Consider the following 14,080-nt stretch of genomic DNA (forward strand, 5'->3'; position numbering starts at 1 on the left):
CCAGTTCTGATACAAAGTGAAAATTTGGAAAACAAACTAAATTTATCAATTAAAACCAACTGAAAGGAAATTATTTACCTTGAAGATAATTGTGTGGTATTTTGTATGTTTTCTAATGTTTCTCTTTGTTTGTACTGTATTATATTTTCAGGCAGGCAGTGAAAACTTCGAGAGAATCAATTTTTTCGACAAACCACTTCCATGAACTTGATGAGCTCCATCCACATCTGGTTGGTGAAAGAATTCTGCAAATTATTTACTTATCTGTTGGGGTCAAAGCAGCGATGGACTAAAATTGGACTCTGTGATACTGGTTCTAAGCTAGCAACTGCAATTCAGATTTTAAGGTTTTATTTTATAAAAAGAAGGGAATCAAATATGTGTGTGATTTTGATGTAAGTCTCAAACCAGGTCTAGATTAGAATTTTCTGAATTTTATAGTGTTGTCCATTTTGGGGATGTTCTTTTCATTTTTTGATCTTTGTCAAATTCTGGTGTTTTCACTTACTAACAGAGATGCATAACTTGTGATTGTGTGATTGAGATATAACTGAATCAAAAATAGAAGTAATTCACCTTATTTATTTCATCAATAAATTTTCTTTTACATAATCTTGAGCATTTTTATTTTGTCCCCTTTCCACCCAGCCTCTTTCTTCGAGCACCTCTATCCGACAAGTATATCTAATGATTATTTTGAAAGGCACACTCATTAAAACAAAATAAATGATAATGTATTCTACTTGGTTAGCATTTATTGTCAGTGTTTCATCATGGGAGAAAATGCACTATTTTGCCAGTAGACTTTCAGAGGGGCATTTATGTTCACACTAACACTGGAAAATTCAAGCTCCAAATTTATTCAAGCTCTAAATAACTAGCCTAGCTCTAAATATAACTGGCTTGTGCAGTTTTTTTGATGGAGTGTATTTCTTTTTTAGAGCAGCTTATTGAGAAGTAGGCACAAGGAAATGTAGATGCTAGAATCTTGAGGTAAAAAGTAACTCAGCAGGTCAGGCAGTGTCTCTGGAGAACATGGATAAGAGACGTTTTGGGTCGGAACCCTACATATTGTAATAGGCAGGAGAAAGGTGGAAGAGAGGTGGGGGTGGGACAAAGCCAGGCAAGTGATAGGTGGATGGGTAGATTGGCAGATGGGTGGACAATGACCAGACGTGAAAATGAGACAACGGTCTGTGAGATACCGAGAGAGAGGCATGAATTGTGAGGCCAGAAGAAGCTATGTAGGGGAAAGGGGGCGGGATAGTGGGAGAAATGAGTGCGCATCCAGATGGGGGTTATGGAAGAGAGAGGGGGAAGAAAGAAGTGGGAGGGTTGTTAATTACTTACCAAAAATTGGGGAATTCAATGCTAATGCTATTAGGTTGTAAGCTGCCCATGTGGAATATGAGATGCTATTCCAACAGTTTGAGTGCCCTCACTTTGGCAATGGAGGAGGCCTTACATCTCTTCCTTCACCTCCATCCAGGGACCCAGCAGCCCTGCCAGGTGAGACCGAGGCTCACATACACATAATGTATCCTCTGCTGCTGCATTAGCTGTCCTGACATGGTCTCTTTTATATTGGTGAGACCAAGCGTAGACAAAGCGACTGTTTAACAGAATGTTTAACCGTTACGGCCTACTGGATCAGGTCCCACACAGGAGATTAGTGGGCAAAATTAGAGCACATGGTATTGGGGGTAGGGTATTGACCTGGATAGAGAATTGGTTGACAGACAAGAAACAAAGAGTAGGAATAAACGGGTCCCTGTCAGAATGGCAGGCAGTGGTGAGTGGAGTGCCGCAAGGCTCGGTGCTGGGGCTGCAACTATTTACAATATATATTAATGACTTAGATGATGGAATTAAAAGTAACACTAGCAAATTTGCTTATGACACAAAGCTGGGTGACAGTGAACTGCGAAGAGGATGCTAGGAGTTTACAGGGTGACTTGGACAGGTTGAGTGAGTGGGCAGGTGCATGGCAGATGCAGTATAATGTAGATAAATGTGAGGTTATCCACTTTGGTGGCAAGAACAAGGAGGTAGATTATTATCTCAATGGTGTCAGATTAGGAAAAGGGGAAGTGCAACAAGATGTGGGTGTCCTTGTACACCAGTCACTGAAAATAAACGTGCAGGTTCAGCAGGCAGTGAAGAAAGCTAATGGCATGTTGGCCTTCATAACAAGAGGATTTCAGTATAGGAGTAAAGAGGTCCTTCTGCAGTTGTACAGGGCCCTGGTGAGACCACATCTGGAGTATTATGTGCAGTTTTGGTCATCTAATTTGAGGAAGGACATCCTTGCTGTTGAGGCAGTGCAGCATAAGTTCACGAGGCTAATCCCCGGGAAGGCAGGACTGTCATATGAGGAAAGATTGGTAGACTGGGCTTGTATTCATTGGAATTTAGAAGGATGAGAGGGGATCTTATAGAAACGTATAAAATTATAAAAGGACTGGACAAGCTAGATGCTGGAAAAATGTTCCTAATGTTGGGGGAGTCCAGAAACAGGGGCCACAGTCTAAGAATAAAGGGGAGGCCATTTAAAACTGAGATGAGAAAAAACGTTTTCACCCAGTGAGTTGTGAATTTGTGGAATTCTCTGCCACAAAAGGCAGTGGAAGCCAACTCACTGAATGAATTTAAAAGAAAGTTAGATAGAGCTCTAGGGGCTAACGGAATCAAGGGATATGGGGAGAAGGCAGGCACGGGTTACTGATTGTGGATAATCAACCATGATCACAATGAATAGCGGTGCTGGCTTGAAGGGTCAAATGGCCTCCTCCTACACCTATTTTCGATGCTTCTATCACCCAGTTGCTAGCTATTTTAACTCCCTTTCCCCTTCCCACACTGACCTTTCTGTTCGCCAGAGTTGCGGCCTGACCCGCTGAGTTAGCCGGCACTTGTGTTTATTGACGAGCAGCACTGTTGTCTTTTATTTCAAGAAGCTGCTTTATTTGGAGGTTTGTATTCAGTAAGAGACCTTAATTAGTTTTTATGATGTTTATAAATACAGCAATGGAGGATAATTTACAGGATCCTTTCCAACACTGCAAAATTCATCTACTTCTTTGGTCAAAGACACTTTTTTTCTGTCTTATTATTCAGGTTTCCACACTCAACAATGTTCTGAAGCTTTCTCACATGACCAGGTAAGCAGCAGATTTTATAATAATAGAATAGAATAGAATAAATTTTATGAGGCAAGTATGTTTACATACAAGGAATTTGCCTTGATGCTTTGCTCGCAAGTAATAACACGACATACAGTAAACAATTAAGAATAAAACATTAATGCTAATTAATAATGCTATGGTTGTTTCCTGCAATAGATATACCAATGTGCTTATTCGATAATACCCTAGGCTCTTGGAGTCTTGTTTGTTTTTCAAGGCTCTCTTGAAAAGTTTGCAAGCTGAAAACTTGACAGTTCCTATCACAACAGATGGCTCCTGTGTTTTCTATTTTTATTAATGAAAAATTCAAATGCTTATCATCAAAATCTTATAAGTACGTACATATAGACACAAATTTGTGTTATCAGTTAAATTGGTTTCTGTTTCAACAAGCACATTATATCTGTAATCTAATGAATCCCACATTCATTGCCCTTTGTGATGTTTCACTCGCTTGGTAAGTGCTTTTTAAATGCAAACGCTTTTAAAACTAATTAAAAATAAAAAATGCTGACAGACGGTCAGGATCAAAAATTGGACATTTTTCAATTTCAGTGCAGATGTTAATCTTTACAATACTCTCATCTCCCTGGTAACTGCAAATACTTAGATATTAAAATGACAGTGTGTTATTTGTTTATTTCAATATTAATTCACTTTCATAACATTAATTCTTCATAATTATTTTATTCTTGCAGCATTCAGAAGCAAGCGATTCCAGTGCTGCTTGAGGGGAAGGATGCTCTGATGCAGTCGCAGACTGGCTCAGGTAATTAATACAATAAACATGTTATATTCAATTACGTGGGCAGTAGAAGTCAAACAAAGAACATTGATCAGCACTGGGGCAGGCCGTTCAGCACACCATGTCTGCGCTGACCATAATGCCAATCTACCATTCCATCTGCCTGCATTCTCTGCCTGTTCATGCGTTGTATGTACTTTCACCACTCTCCCGGCAGCATGTTTCAGGCACCTCTGTATTAAAAGAATTCTTGCTCACAAATCTCCATTTCATTTTCTTCACCTTAAAGCAAAGGGCTATAGAACTTGACATTTCCATACTGAGAAAATGACTTTTATTATCCATCCCATCTACACCTGTTATCATTGTTTGTACTTCTTTAAGATGGTCCCTCAGTCTTCAACACTCCAACGAAAACAATCCACGTTTGTCCAACCATTCCTTGTAGCTAATACTATCCTATCCAGCCAACATACTGGTGAACCTCTTTACAAAGGTTAGAAGCAAAATGTAGCAAGTTTACAAAAAACTTGATACATTTTCACAACTATATGTAGCAGCACCTGATTATTGGGGGGGGGGGAATTGTGAGGTTGAGAAGGGCTAGGATTGAAGGTGGGAATGTATGGTAAAACAGGTGTTTTTTGCCCAGTGTCAATTTTGTTGTTTATATCCAGGCAAAACGTTAGCATTTGGTGTTCCTCTGGTCCAGTCCTTGCAGTCTATTCAACCTAAAATAAAGGTAAATTATACTTTGACTAATAATCATTAAATATTTGATTGATTTTTAAATTTTGTACAGCGTCTACTTTTTATTCCATTGTTTATAGATCGCAACTCTAATTATTAACATTCTAGAATTAAAGTACATGAAAAACATGCAAAATATTGCTGAATTTTATTTTATTCTAAGAAGGAAAGGGATGGGGTTATTACAGGCAATGTGTTAAGGATTCCTTCTCCACTGTCCTTTCATGTAGTAACATCCACTACCTATTGCATGGAATAATAGTTCTAAATCTCCTTTCATTTCTTCTACCAATTTCCAATTCTGTGCCCAATTCCTCACGCACACCCACCACCCCCCACCACCACAATTAATGTCCTCTCTGTAAGCAGAATAGTTTCTTCTCGTTTATCTTGTGTAAGTCGCTCAAGGTTTTATGTCCTACTTAAACCTGCCCCCATATCTCCTTTGTTCTAAAGAAACCTACCCAAGTTAACTAGCATGGCCCCCAAACCATAATTCTCTAGCCTTGATGACTTTGTTGTTAATTCCATCTCCAAGCTTTCCCTTGCTATTACACTCTTCATGTAGTGGGATGACTAAAATCGTATGCAGTGCTCTAACTTTGACCGAGCAAATGTTTTATACATAACCACCTTGTTCTTACAATCTATGCCTTGAGCAATAAAGGCAAATATCTTGTATGCTTTCTTAACTACATCTACCTGTCCCTTCAGGGATCTGTGGACACGCATTCCAAGATCCCTTCATTCCTCTATACTACTTGTTACCCTTTCTTTTGTTGGGAATCGCTTTAGGTTAGTTGCCTCCCCGAATGCATTAACTTGATGGATTTCCATTTGTCACTTTTGCCACTTAGCCAGTTCATTGATATATCCTACATCCATGAACTATCTTCCTTTCTGTCAACCACACTGCCAGTTTTAGTTTTGTCAGCAATTTTATAAAATATAGTCCCTACATATTATGTTCAAATCATTAAGATACACCATGACAATCAAAGGTCTTTATCTGAAAGACAGTCTAGTTTCCAGTCTTCAAAAACGATTGACACTGTTGTGGTTTGTTTATGGGCCTGTATACAGAAGTGAAAGGGATTCACCAGGTCCTGCAGTGATTATAGTTAAATTTGAGAATGAGCAAACATGAAATACATATTAAGCGAGTTCCAGGGCAGCTATTGACATTTTGTATATACTGCTTTAATATGGTTGATCTGGCTCCAAACTCGCAAGATTATAATTCTAATTAAAAGACCATACTTTAAACTTGTAATTATTTCATATGTCATTCCTATAATTTAATGAAGTTGCTGCACTAGTGTGAGGCTGGAAAAGTTGGCATGTGTGAGAATTGATGCAAAACATGATCTGTTGAAACGGTAAAATATGTTGAAACTTTAACCAAGCTATTCTGCCTCTGCTTTGAAGTTTATAATTTGTTTTTTCTGCATTTTCATGTAGCGATGTATTACGTATTAAATTTAAATTCGTTATTATATTTTGAAATGTGAAGCTTTCGTTTTGTACTGTTACTGTAGACTTCTGAGTGATGAGATCCTCCACTACTTGGCATTCATCTCATGCTATATCAACAAGCTACATATTTTTTCCATTTATGTCGTAAACAACTGAAAGAAAATGTAGTTTTCCCCAGTTTTTCATCCTCTGTGTAATTAAAGTTGACATATTCCCAGGGTCCAGAATCAATCGGATTAGATTAGATATAACAAATATTGTAAAGAGACTTGATATAGTAAATAGCAACAAACAAGGTAGTGTTGGAAATAAAACATAATGTACATTACTGAGCATTATATATTACTAGAGTTTTAATGAAAATCGCAGGTTGGTTGATAATGCCCCTCTAGTTCATTGATGCCCTTACGGGAGAAAATCTAACATGACACTGACGAGAACACGATTCTTGGATGTCCTCTCAAATGGCTAGGGACTTCTCCGTTGTATCATTACAAAAGGAAAAGAATATAACAGGGTAGACCAGCTGGCATCAACCTGCTTGTTAAATTCTGACATGGCAAAGTTACTCCCAAGCCAGTGAACACTGTAAACTTTGCAAAGTCCTCACAGACACCTGGAATCCAGTGTCTATATTGGGAGAATTGTCACTGGGTCTAAATCCTGGAACTCTCTCCCCACTGCCAGTAGGACTGTAGCAGTTCGTTAATACTTTCTCCAGGGAGATCAGGATGGTCAAAAAATATAGGTGTTTCAGTTATGATCTGACCCTGAAAATGAAAACGTATAATAAATTATGGCTGTGGTAAACCGAAAAAACAAACGTGGCTGTTGGAAGGGCGATCGTTTACTACCATTGAAAAGCCAATATCGGCTCTGACTGCTGCTAGACTTCTATCACATTTTATTTTGGTTCATAATATAAGCTGGAGATTGGTGATAAACCTTCTTGGAGTTCCTTTTTATTTTGCATATATATTTGCTTTTTATTCCCCCTTTCCTGGCTGAGAAATTGTAGATAAAATGATAACAAAGGAACAGGTTAACTTTTTTTTCGGTAAGTAGATTTACAGTCATTAAGTGTGTTCCTCTTGGATCTCCCATATATCTGCAATCAATTGGAATTTTACTTTTGGAAAGGAGAATCATTTATCACGTTGACCATCAAAAATTACTGGTTGTTTGAACATTCTCTTTTGTTTCCATTTAATAGCGCACTGATGGACCATATGCAATTGTCATTGTTCCAACTAGAGAGGTAATTAAACAAATTAAATAATTTAACAATATTGAATTTTGGAATTCTGGGTTAGAACTTAACTTGTTGCATTTTTGTTATTGCCGCTCTGACAATCTGCCAGCGTAGGTGTAACTTAACCACCAGGGTGGCCCATTGTGCAGCAGTAGAGTTGCTGCCTCATAGCTCCAGAGACATGGGTTCAATCCAGACTAAGGGTGTGGTCTGTACAGAGTTTGTACATTCTCCCAGTAACTGTGTGGGTTTTCTCCGGGTCCTCCGATTTCCTCCCACATTCCAAAGACATTTAGTATTGTAGATACTGTTGGTTTCTGTAAAATTGGAAATTGCTCCATGTACGTAGGATTGCACTTGTGTACGGGGTGAACACTGGTTAGATAATAGGTACAGGAGTAGGCCATTCGGCCCTTCGCACCAGCACCGCCATTCACTGATCATGGCTGATCATCCACAATCAGTACACCGTTCCAGCCTTCTCCCCATATCCGTTGACTCCGCTATCTTTAAGAGCTCTATCTTGAAAGCATCCAGAGAATCGGCCTCCACTGCCTTCTGAGGCAGAGAATTCCACAGATTCACAACTCTCTGGATGAAAACGTTTTTTGTCGTCTCTGTTCTAAATGGCCTACCCCTTATTCTTAAACTGTGGCCCCTTGTTCTGCACTCCCCCAACATCGGGAACATGTTTCTTGCCTCTAGCATGTCCAATCCCTTAATATTATGTAGGTATGTAGGTTAATTGGCTGGGTAAATGTAAAAATTGTTCCTAGTGTGTGTAGGATAGTGTTAGTGTGCGGGGATCGCTGGGCGGCGCGGACTTGGTGGGCCGAAAAGGCCTGTTTCCGCGCTGTATCTGAAATATGAAATATAATATAATAATTATATGTTTCGATAAGATCCCCTCTCATCCTTCTAAATTCCAGTGTATACAAGCCCAGTCGCTCCATTCTTTCAGCATATGACAGTCCAGCCATCCCGGGAATTAACCTCGTGAACCTACGTCGCACTCCCTCAATAGCAAGAATGTCCTCAAATCTGGAGGTCAAAACTGCACACAATACTCCAGGTGTGGTCTCACCATGGCCCTGTACAACTGCAGAAGAACCTCTTTGCTCCTATACCCAACTCCTCTTGTTATGAAGGTCAACATGCCATTAGCTTTCTTCACTGCCTGCTGTATCTACATGCTTACTGTCAGTGACTGATGTACAAGGGCACCGAGATCCCGTTGTACTTCCTCTTTTCCTAACTTGACACCATTCAGATAATAATCTGCCTTCCTGTTCTTGCCACCAAAGTGGATAACCTCACATTTATCCACATTAAACTGCATCTGCCATGCATTTGCCCACTGACACAACCTGTCCAAGTCACCCTGCATCCCCATAGCATCCTCCTCACAGTTATATCCATGTCAGTACCCTACCCCCAATACCATGTGCTCTAATTTTGCCCACTAATCTACTTTGTGGGACCTTATCAAAGGCTTTCTGAAAGTCCAGGTACACTACATCCACTGGCTCTCCTTTGTCCATTTTCCTAGTTACATCCTCAAAATTTTTCCAGAAGATTAGTCAAGCATGATTTCCCCTTCATAAATCCATGCTGACTCGGACTGATTCTGTTACTGCTATCCAAATGTGCCACTATTTCATCTTTTATAATCCAGCATCTTCCCAACCACCGATGTCAGGCTAACTGGACTATAATTCCCTGTTTTCTTTCTCCCTCCTTTCTTAAAAGTGGCATAATATTAGCTACCCTCCAATCCACAGGAACTGATCCTGAATCTTTCGAACATTGGAAAATGATCACCAATGCGTCCACGATTTCTAGAGCCACCTCCTTAAGTACCCTGGGATGTAGACCATCGGGGGATTTCCCAGCCTTCAGTCTCATCAGTCTACCCAACACCATTTCCTGCCTAATGTGAATTTCCTTCAGTTCTTCCGACACTCCAGGTCCTCTGGCCATTGGTACATCCGGGAGATTGTTTGTGTTTTCCTTGGTGAAGACAGATTCAAAGTACCTGTTCAATTCGTCTGCCATTTCCTTGTTCCCCATAATAAATTCACCTGTTTCTGTCTTCAAGGGACTCACATTTGTCTTAACTAATTTTTTCCTCTTCACATACCTAAAGAAGCTTTTACTATCCTCCTTTATATTCTTGGCTAGCTTACCTTCGTACCTCATCTTTTCTCCCCATATTGCCTTTTTAGTTATCTTCTGTTACTCTTCACAAGTTTCCCAATCCTCTGGCTTCCCACTCATTTTGCAATGTTACACTTCTCTTTTATTTTTATGCTGTCCTTGACTTCCCTTGTCAGCCACGGTCGCCTCTTACTCCCCTTAGAATCTTTCTTCCTCTTTGGAATGAACTGATCCTGCACCTTCTGTATTATTCCCAGAAATACAGGTTGGCACAGACTCATTGGTCAGAAGGGCCTGTATCCATGCTGTATCTCTAAAGTCTAAAGTTTAAAAGTAAACAGCATCATAATAATGTTAGCATCAAACAAAAAGCCTGGATCCTAACTTCAACAGCACCTGAATAGTACCACTGTGCACTTCTTCGTTTCTTGCATCTTCTCAAATTTGATACAGCATGGAAGATGGCTACTCAGCCCATTGAGTCCATGCTTCTTGTATGTAAGAGAAATCCAATTAGTCCCACTCTCCCGGCCTCACCCTCATACATGTGGAAGTTTGTTCTTTTTTAATTACTGAATGTTCCAATGGAATCTGCCTCCACTAAGTGCCTGATGGGGCATATATGTTTTTAACCACTTTCTTAACCTGCACTGTTACTTTCAATTAATTCTAGACAGATACCCCTGGATCTCTTTGTTCTTGATCCTCTATTAGGATTATGCACCCTAGTTTATATTGCCCGTCCTCATTTCTCCTACCAAAAGTAACAATTTACTTGGCATTAAAGCTTACCTTCCACATTTTTGCCCATTAACTCCAGCTATTCTTTTTTGCCACATTTTCGGTTGCCTCCAAGTTTTTTTGTACCGTTTACTGATTTAGATATTGGCTACGTCCAAGTCCAAATCATTACTATTCAGAAAACTTGTCCCGGTCCTGACCTCTGGGGAATTTAAATGTACCTATCCCTTCAGTAGAAAATAGTAGCATTTCTCTACTTTCCTATTGCTGAGACTATTTTCTATCCCTGCTGATCAGCAGAGGGGGATTTAACCATGCTGCTGAAATCATTCCACACAGACGGGTATTGTGCTAATTGGAGGGATAGATGCAATAATTGGAGACATTGTGGAAGGTTCTTTGTTGGTCATTCAGCAAGAGTATTTAACTTAGACGTTAAATATGTTTAAATGAAGAGATAGTATGTATAGTCTAAGATATTAAACATTGTCAATTTGATTACTCCTCTCTCTCTCCCTCTCTCTCTCTCTCCCTCTTTAGCTGGCCCTGCAAAGCTTTGCTACAGTGCAGAAATTGATCAAGGTGAGAGAATCTCATTGGGAATGAGAACTGATAATTATTTCCATATTAACTTTGTTGGAAATGTTGATCTAATGATATGCATGTCATGAGCAGATTGTGTGACAATTAAGATGGAGCACATTTGAAAGTACTTAAGTCAGAATGAACCAAGTAAAGAGAAGACAAGCCGTTGTTGTGGTTTTCCTTTGATTTTCTACACACAGTCCACCTTTGAGAACTTAAAAAAAAAATTAATTAAAGATTGTAAACTAACCACATTTGAATTTGGCAACAATTGTGAAATATTTGGCGAATGCTACAAGTAAATAATGATGTAGAAGTGAATAATAGGCAAAATATATCTATCGTCTGCATCTTTGTATTATTTTTCTTGTCAAAACATTGGCCCTATATCTAGTTACTCAGCTGTGTCTTTGATGTGTCATTGTTGTGCAATGCTTGTATGGTTACTATAATTCACTATACCATTCTCTTTGGCTGTTTGTATTCTAATTACAATGTGAATTAATATTTAAAGAGAAGTAATTTAGTGCAGGCTCCATTCTGGTTATTGGCTGACATTGATGCAATAATCAAAACTCTTGTTTGACCCCTTGATAGGTTAATTAATAAATACATTGCCCAAAGTGATGCCTAGCCATACATAAGAAAACCTATGATCCTGGTACTTACACCAGGGGACTTCCTTGCATGTACCCCTCCAGTCCAGAAAGCATAACTTCTCTACTATTCTGTTTACTATTACTGAGCCGATTGTCTATCTGTCAAAGTTTCAGGGTTAATTTTTTGGTGTGTGTCTTGGTTCCCTTAATTATATTTTAGTGCTTCAAAATACAAAACTTCTGTGTATTAACTTAAGATAAGTCATTCTATAGTATTTTCCCTCGAGAAAAGAGAGTCAATTTTTTTGTCGTCTGCTATTTAACGTATTTCTGGTATCCTTCAGATCTTGTGTGTACTCTCCCCTGCTCCTTTGCTATATAATTATGGTCAGAATTATATCCTGTTTAACCAGTGTTTATGCAAATTGATCATTTATTTCATTCATGATATCTTTGCCACAATTTCTGAAACCTGTGTTAATTAAAAGAATTGGAACTGATTGTACAGATTATAACCTTTCCTGACAATTTTATTGGACAACCTCATCATTAGTTGTTCATTCTTTTAATAGCCATTTGTATGGATTGTACCAGGAGTGCTGATGGGAGGAGAAAAGCGGAAATCTGAGAAAGCCAGGTATGTCTGGGAAACTTGGTAAAGCAAGGAAAATAAAACATCAGTTTGTCAAGTGAAAGCAAAAGAAAAATGGTTCTATTTGGATGGGTCGCTCAAAGATTTGTGTCTTTTTTCGTTCCAGGTTACGTAAAGGTATCAACATTCTTATATCGACTCCAGGGCGGTTGGTGGACCATATAAAAAACACAAAGAATATTTGTTTTATGCGAGTACAGTGGCTAGTTGTTGATGAAGCTGACAGGTAATTGATCTGCTGTGTGTTCACTTCAGTAGAGAGGCAAGGTACTCTTCATGCACTTGTGGCTATGGGGAGATGAAGTTTGTGGATTATACTAAAGAATGATGTGAAGGTCTTTCTCGTTATCATTATGTACAGTTTCCTTATTGAAGTGGATGTTGAGAGATATAATCCACCCCTTTGCCAATATTGTGTATTGTATTGTGTTTCAAATAATCCTTTTGGGTTATATTCTTAACAGTGTCTGAATCTTTCTGTATAATGTAATTTAGGCAGATAGCAGGAATGACCAAAGATAGACACAAAAACTCAGCGGGACAAGCAGCGTCTCTGGAGAGAAGGAATGGGTGACGTTTCAGGTCGAGACCTTTCTTCAGTCTGGTTAGGGATAAGGGAAACAAGAGATATAGGCGATGATGTAGAGAGATAAAGAACAATAAATGAAAGATATGCAAAAAAGTAACGATGATAAAGGAAACAGGCCATTCATTGTTAGCTGTTAGGTGAAAACGAGAAATCAGTGTGATTTGGGTGGGGGAGGGATAGAGGGAGAGAGGGAATGCTGGGGCTACCTGAAGTTAGAAAAATCAATATTCATACCACTGGACTGTAAGCTGCCCAGGTGAAATATGAGATGCTGTTCCTCCAATTTGTGTTATGCCACACTCTGACAATGGAGGAGAGCTAGCACAGAAAGGTCTGTGCAGGAATGGGAAGGAGAATTAAAGTGTTTAGCAACCGGGAGGTTCAAGCGGACTGAGCGAAGGTATTCAGCGAAACGATTGCCCAGTCCTGCATGTTAAAGTTTTCCATGGTGGGTTGTGGAGCTCGAAGATATTTTAAAATACTCTTCTGTCGGTATGTTTTAGAACCACTAGATGTCTCTGTTGTATTTTACTGTGCAACATTGGAGAAAACCATTTTTATGGAGAGTGGCTGTTGGAGCTAATGATGTCATTTGAAGTAGTAAGCACGTTGTAAACTATTTTTCACACATCATACTTCCAATCTCCAAATCTTAATTTGCAGTTTGTTGTCATTTAGCTCTTCCTATTATTGTTATTTACCAGAGATTCAAGAGACTGCAGATTTTGGAATCTTGATCAAAAAGACTTCTAGAGGAACTCGGCAGATGACATGTGTAGGAAGGAACTGCAGATACTGGTTTACACTGAAGATAGACACAAGATGCTGGAGAAATTCAGCGGGGCAGGCAGCATCTCTGGAGGGAAGGAATGTGTTTCCCATGAAACGTCACCCATTTTTTTTTCTCCAGAGATGCTGCCTGTCCTGCTGAGTTACTCCAGCATTTTGTGTCTATCTTTGGCAGATGACATTTTGAGTCATGACATCTATCCATTTCCCTCCACAGAAAGTGCCTGACCCACTGAGTTCTGCCACTGGTTTGTTTATTGCTGTTTAACATCTGAGTGAAACGTAAAAAATATCTTATGAAAAAAATGAATAATTGTTATGTTTTGTTCTCTCAACAGGTTGCTGGACCTGGGTTTTGAGAAGGATATCACTGTCATCCTGAATGCTTTAAATGCAGCAAATGTGAAGAGACAAAATATTCTTCTCTCTGCCACACTGACTGATGGTGAGTTGTTTGTTGTTGTACAGAAGTTTTAAGTAGCTTGTGATGCTGCTGTTAAACAGATATCGAAGCATCAATGCGCAGCGCTAGTATTACCTCCAGTTAGTTGACATTTAAA

At 39.2% G+C, this 14,080-nt stretch overlaps 1 protein-coding gene across 1 annotated transcript in view; it reads left to right on the forward strand.

Annotated features, from left to right (window-relative positions):
- The window catches only part of ddx31 (DEAD (Asp-Glu-Ala-Asp) box polypeptide 31), an 89,483-nt gene that overhangs the window by 5,476 nt on the left and 69,927 nt on the right, over nucleotides 1-14,080 (forward strand). The window contains exons 3-11 of the mRNA XM_078425801.1: nucleotides 152-230; nucleotides 3,118-3,161; nucleotides 3,884-3,954; nucleotides 4,608-4,672; nucleotides 7,370-7,414; nucleotides 10,847-10,888; nucleotides 12,063-12,127; nucleotides 12,249-12,368; nucleotides 13,859-13,965. Coding sequence (XP_078281927.1) covers nucleotides 152-230; nucleotides 3,118-3,161; nucleotides 3,884-3,954; nucleotides 4,608-4,672; nucleotides 7,370-7,414; nucleotides 10,847-10,888; nucleotides 12,063-12,127; nucleotides 12,249-12,368; nucleotides 13,859-13,965 — 638 coding nt within the window. The remainder of the gene's footprint in view (nucleotides 1-151; nucleotides 231-3,117; nucleotides 3,162-3,883; nucleotides 3,955-4,607; nucleotides 4,673-7,369; nucleotides 7,415-10,846; nucleotides 10,889-12,062; nucleotides 12,128-12,248; nucleotides 12,369-13,858; nucleotides 13,966-14,080) is intronic.

Source organism: Rhinoraja longicauda, chromosome 31 (assembly GCF_053455715.1).
Source record: "Rhinoraja longicauda isolate Sanriku21f chromosome 31, sRhiLon1.1, whole genome shotgun sequence".
Taxonomy (NCBI): Eukaryota; Metazoa; Chordata; class Chondrichthyes; order Rajiformes; family Arhynchobatidae; genus Rhinoraja; species Rhinoraja longicauda.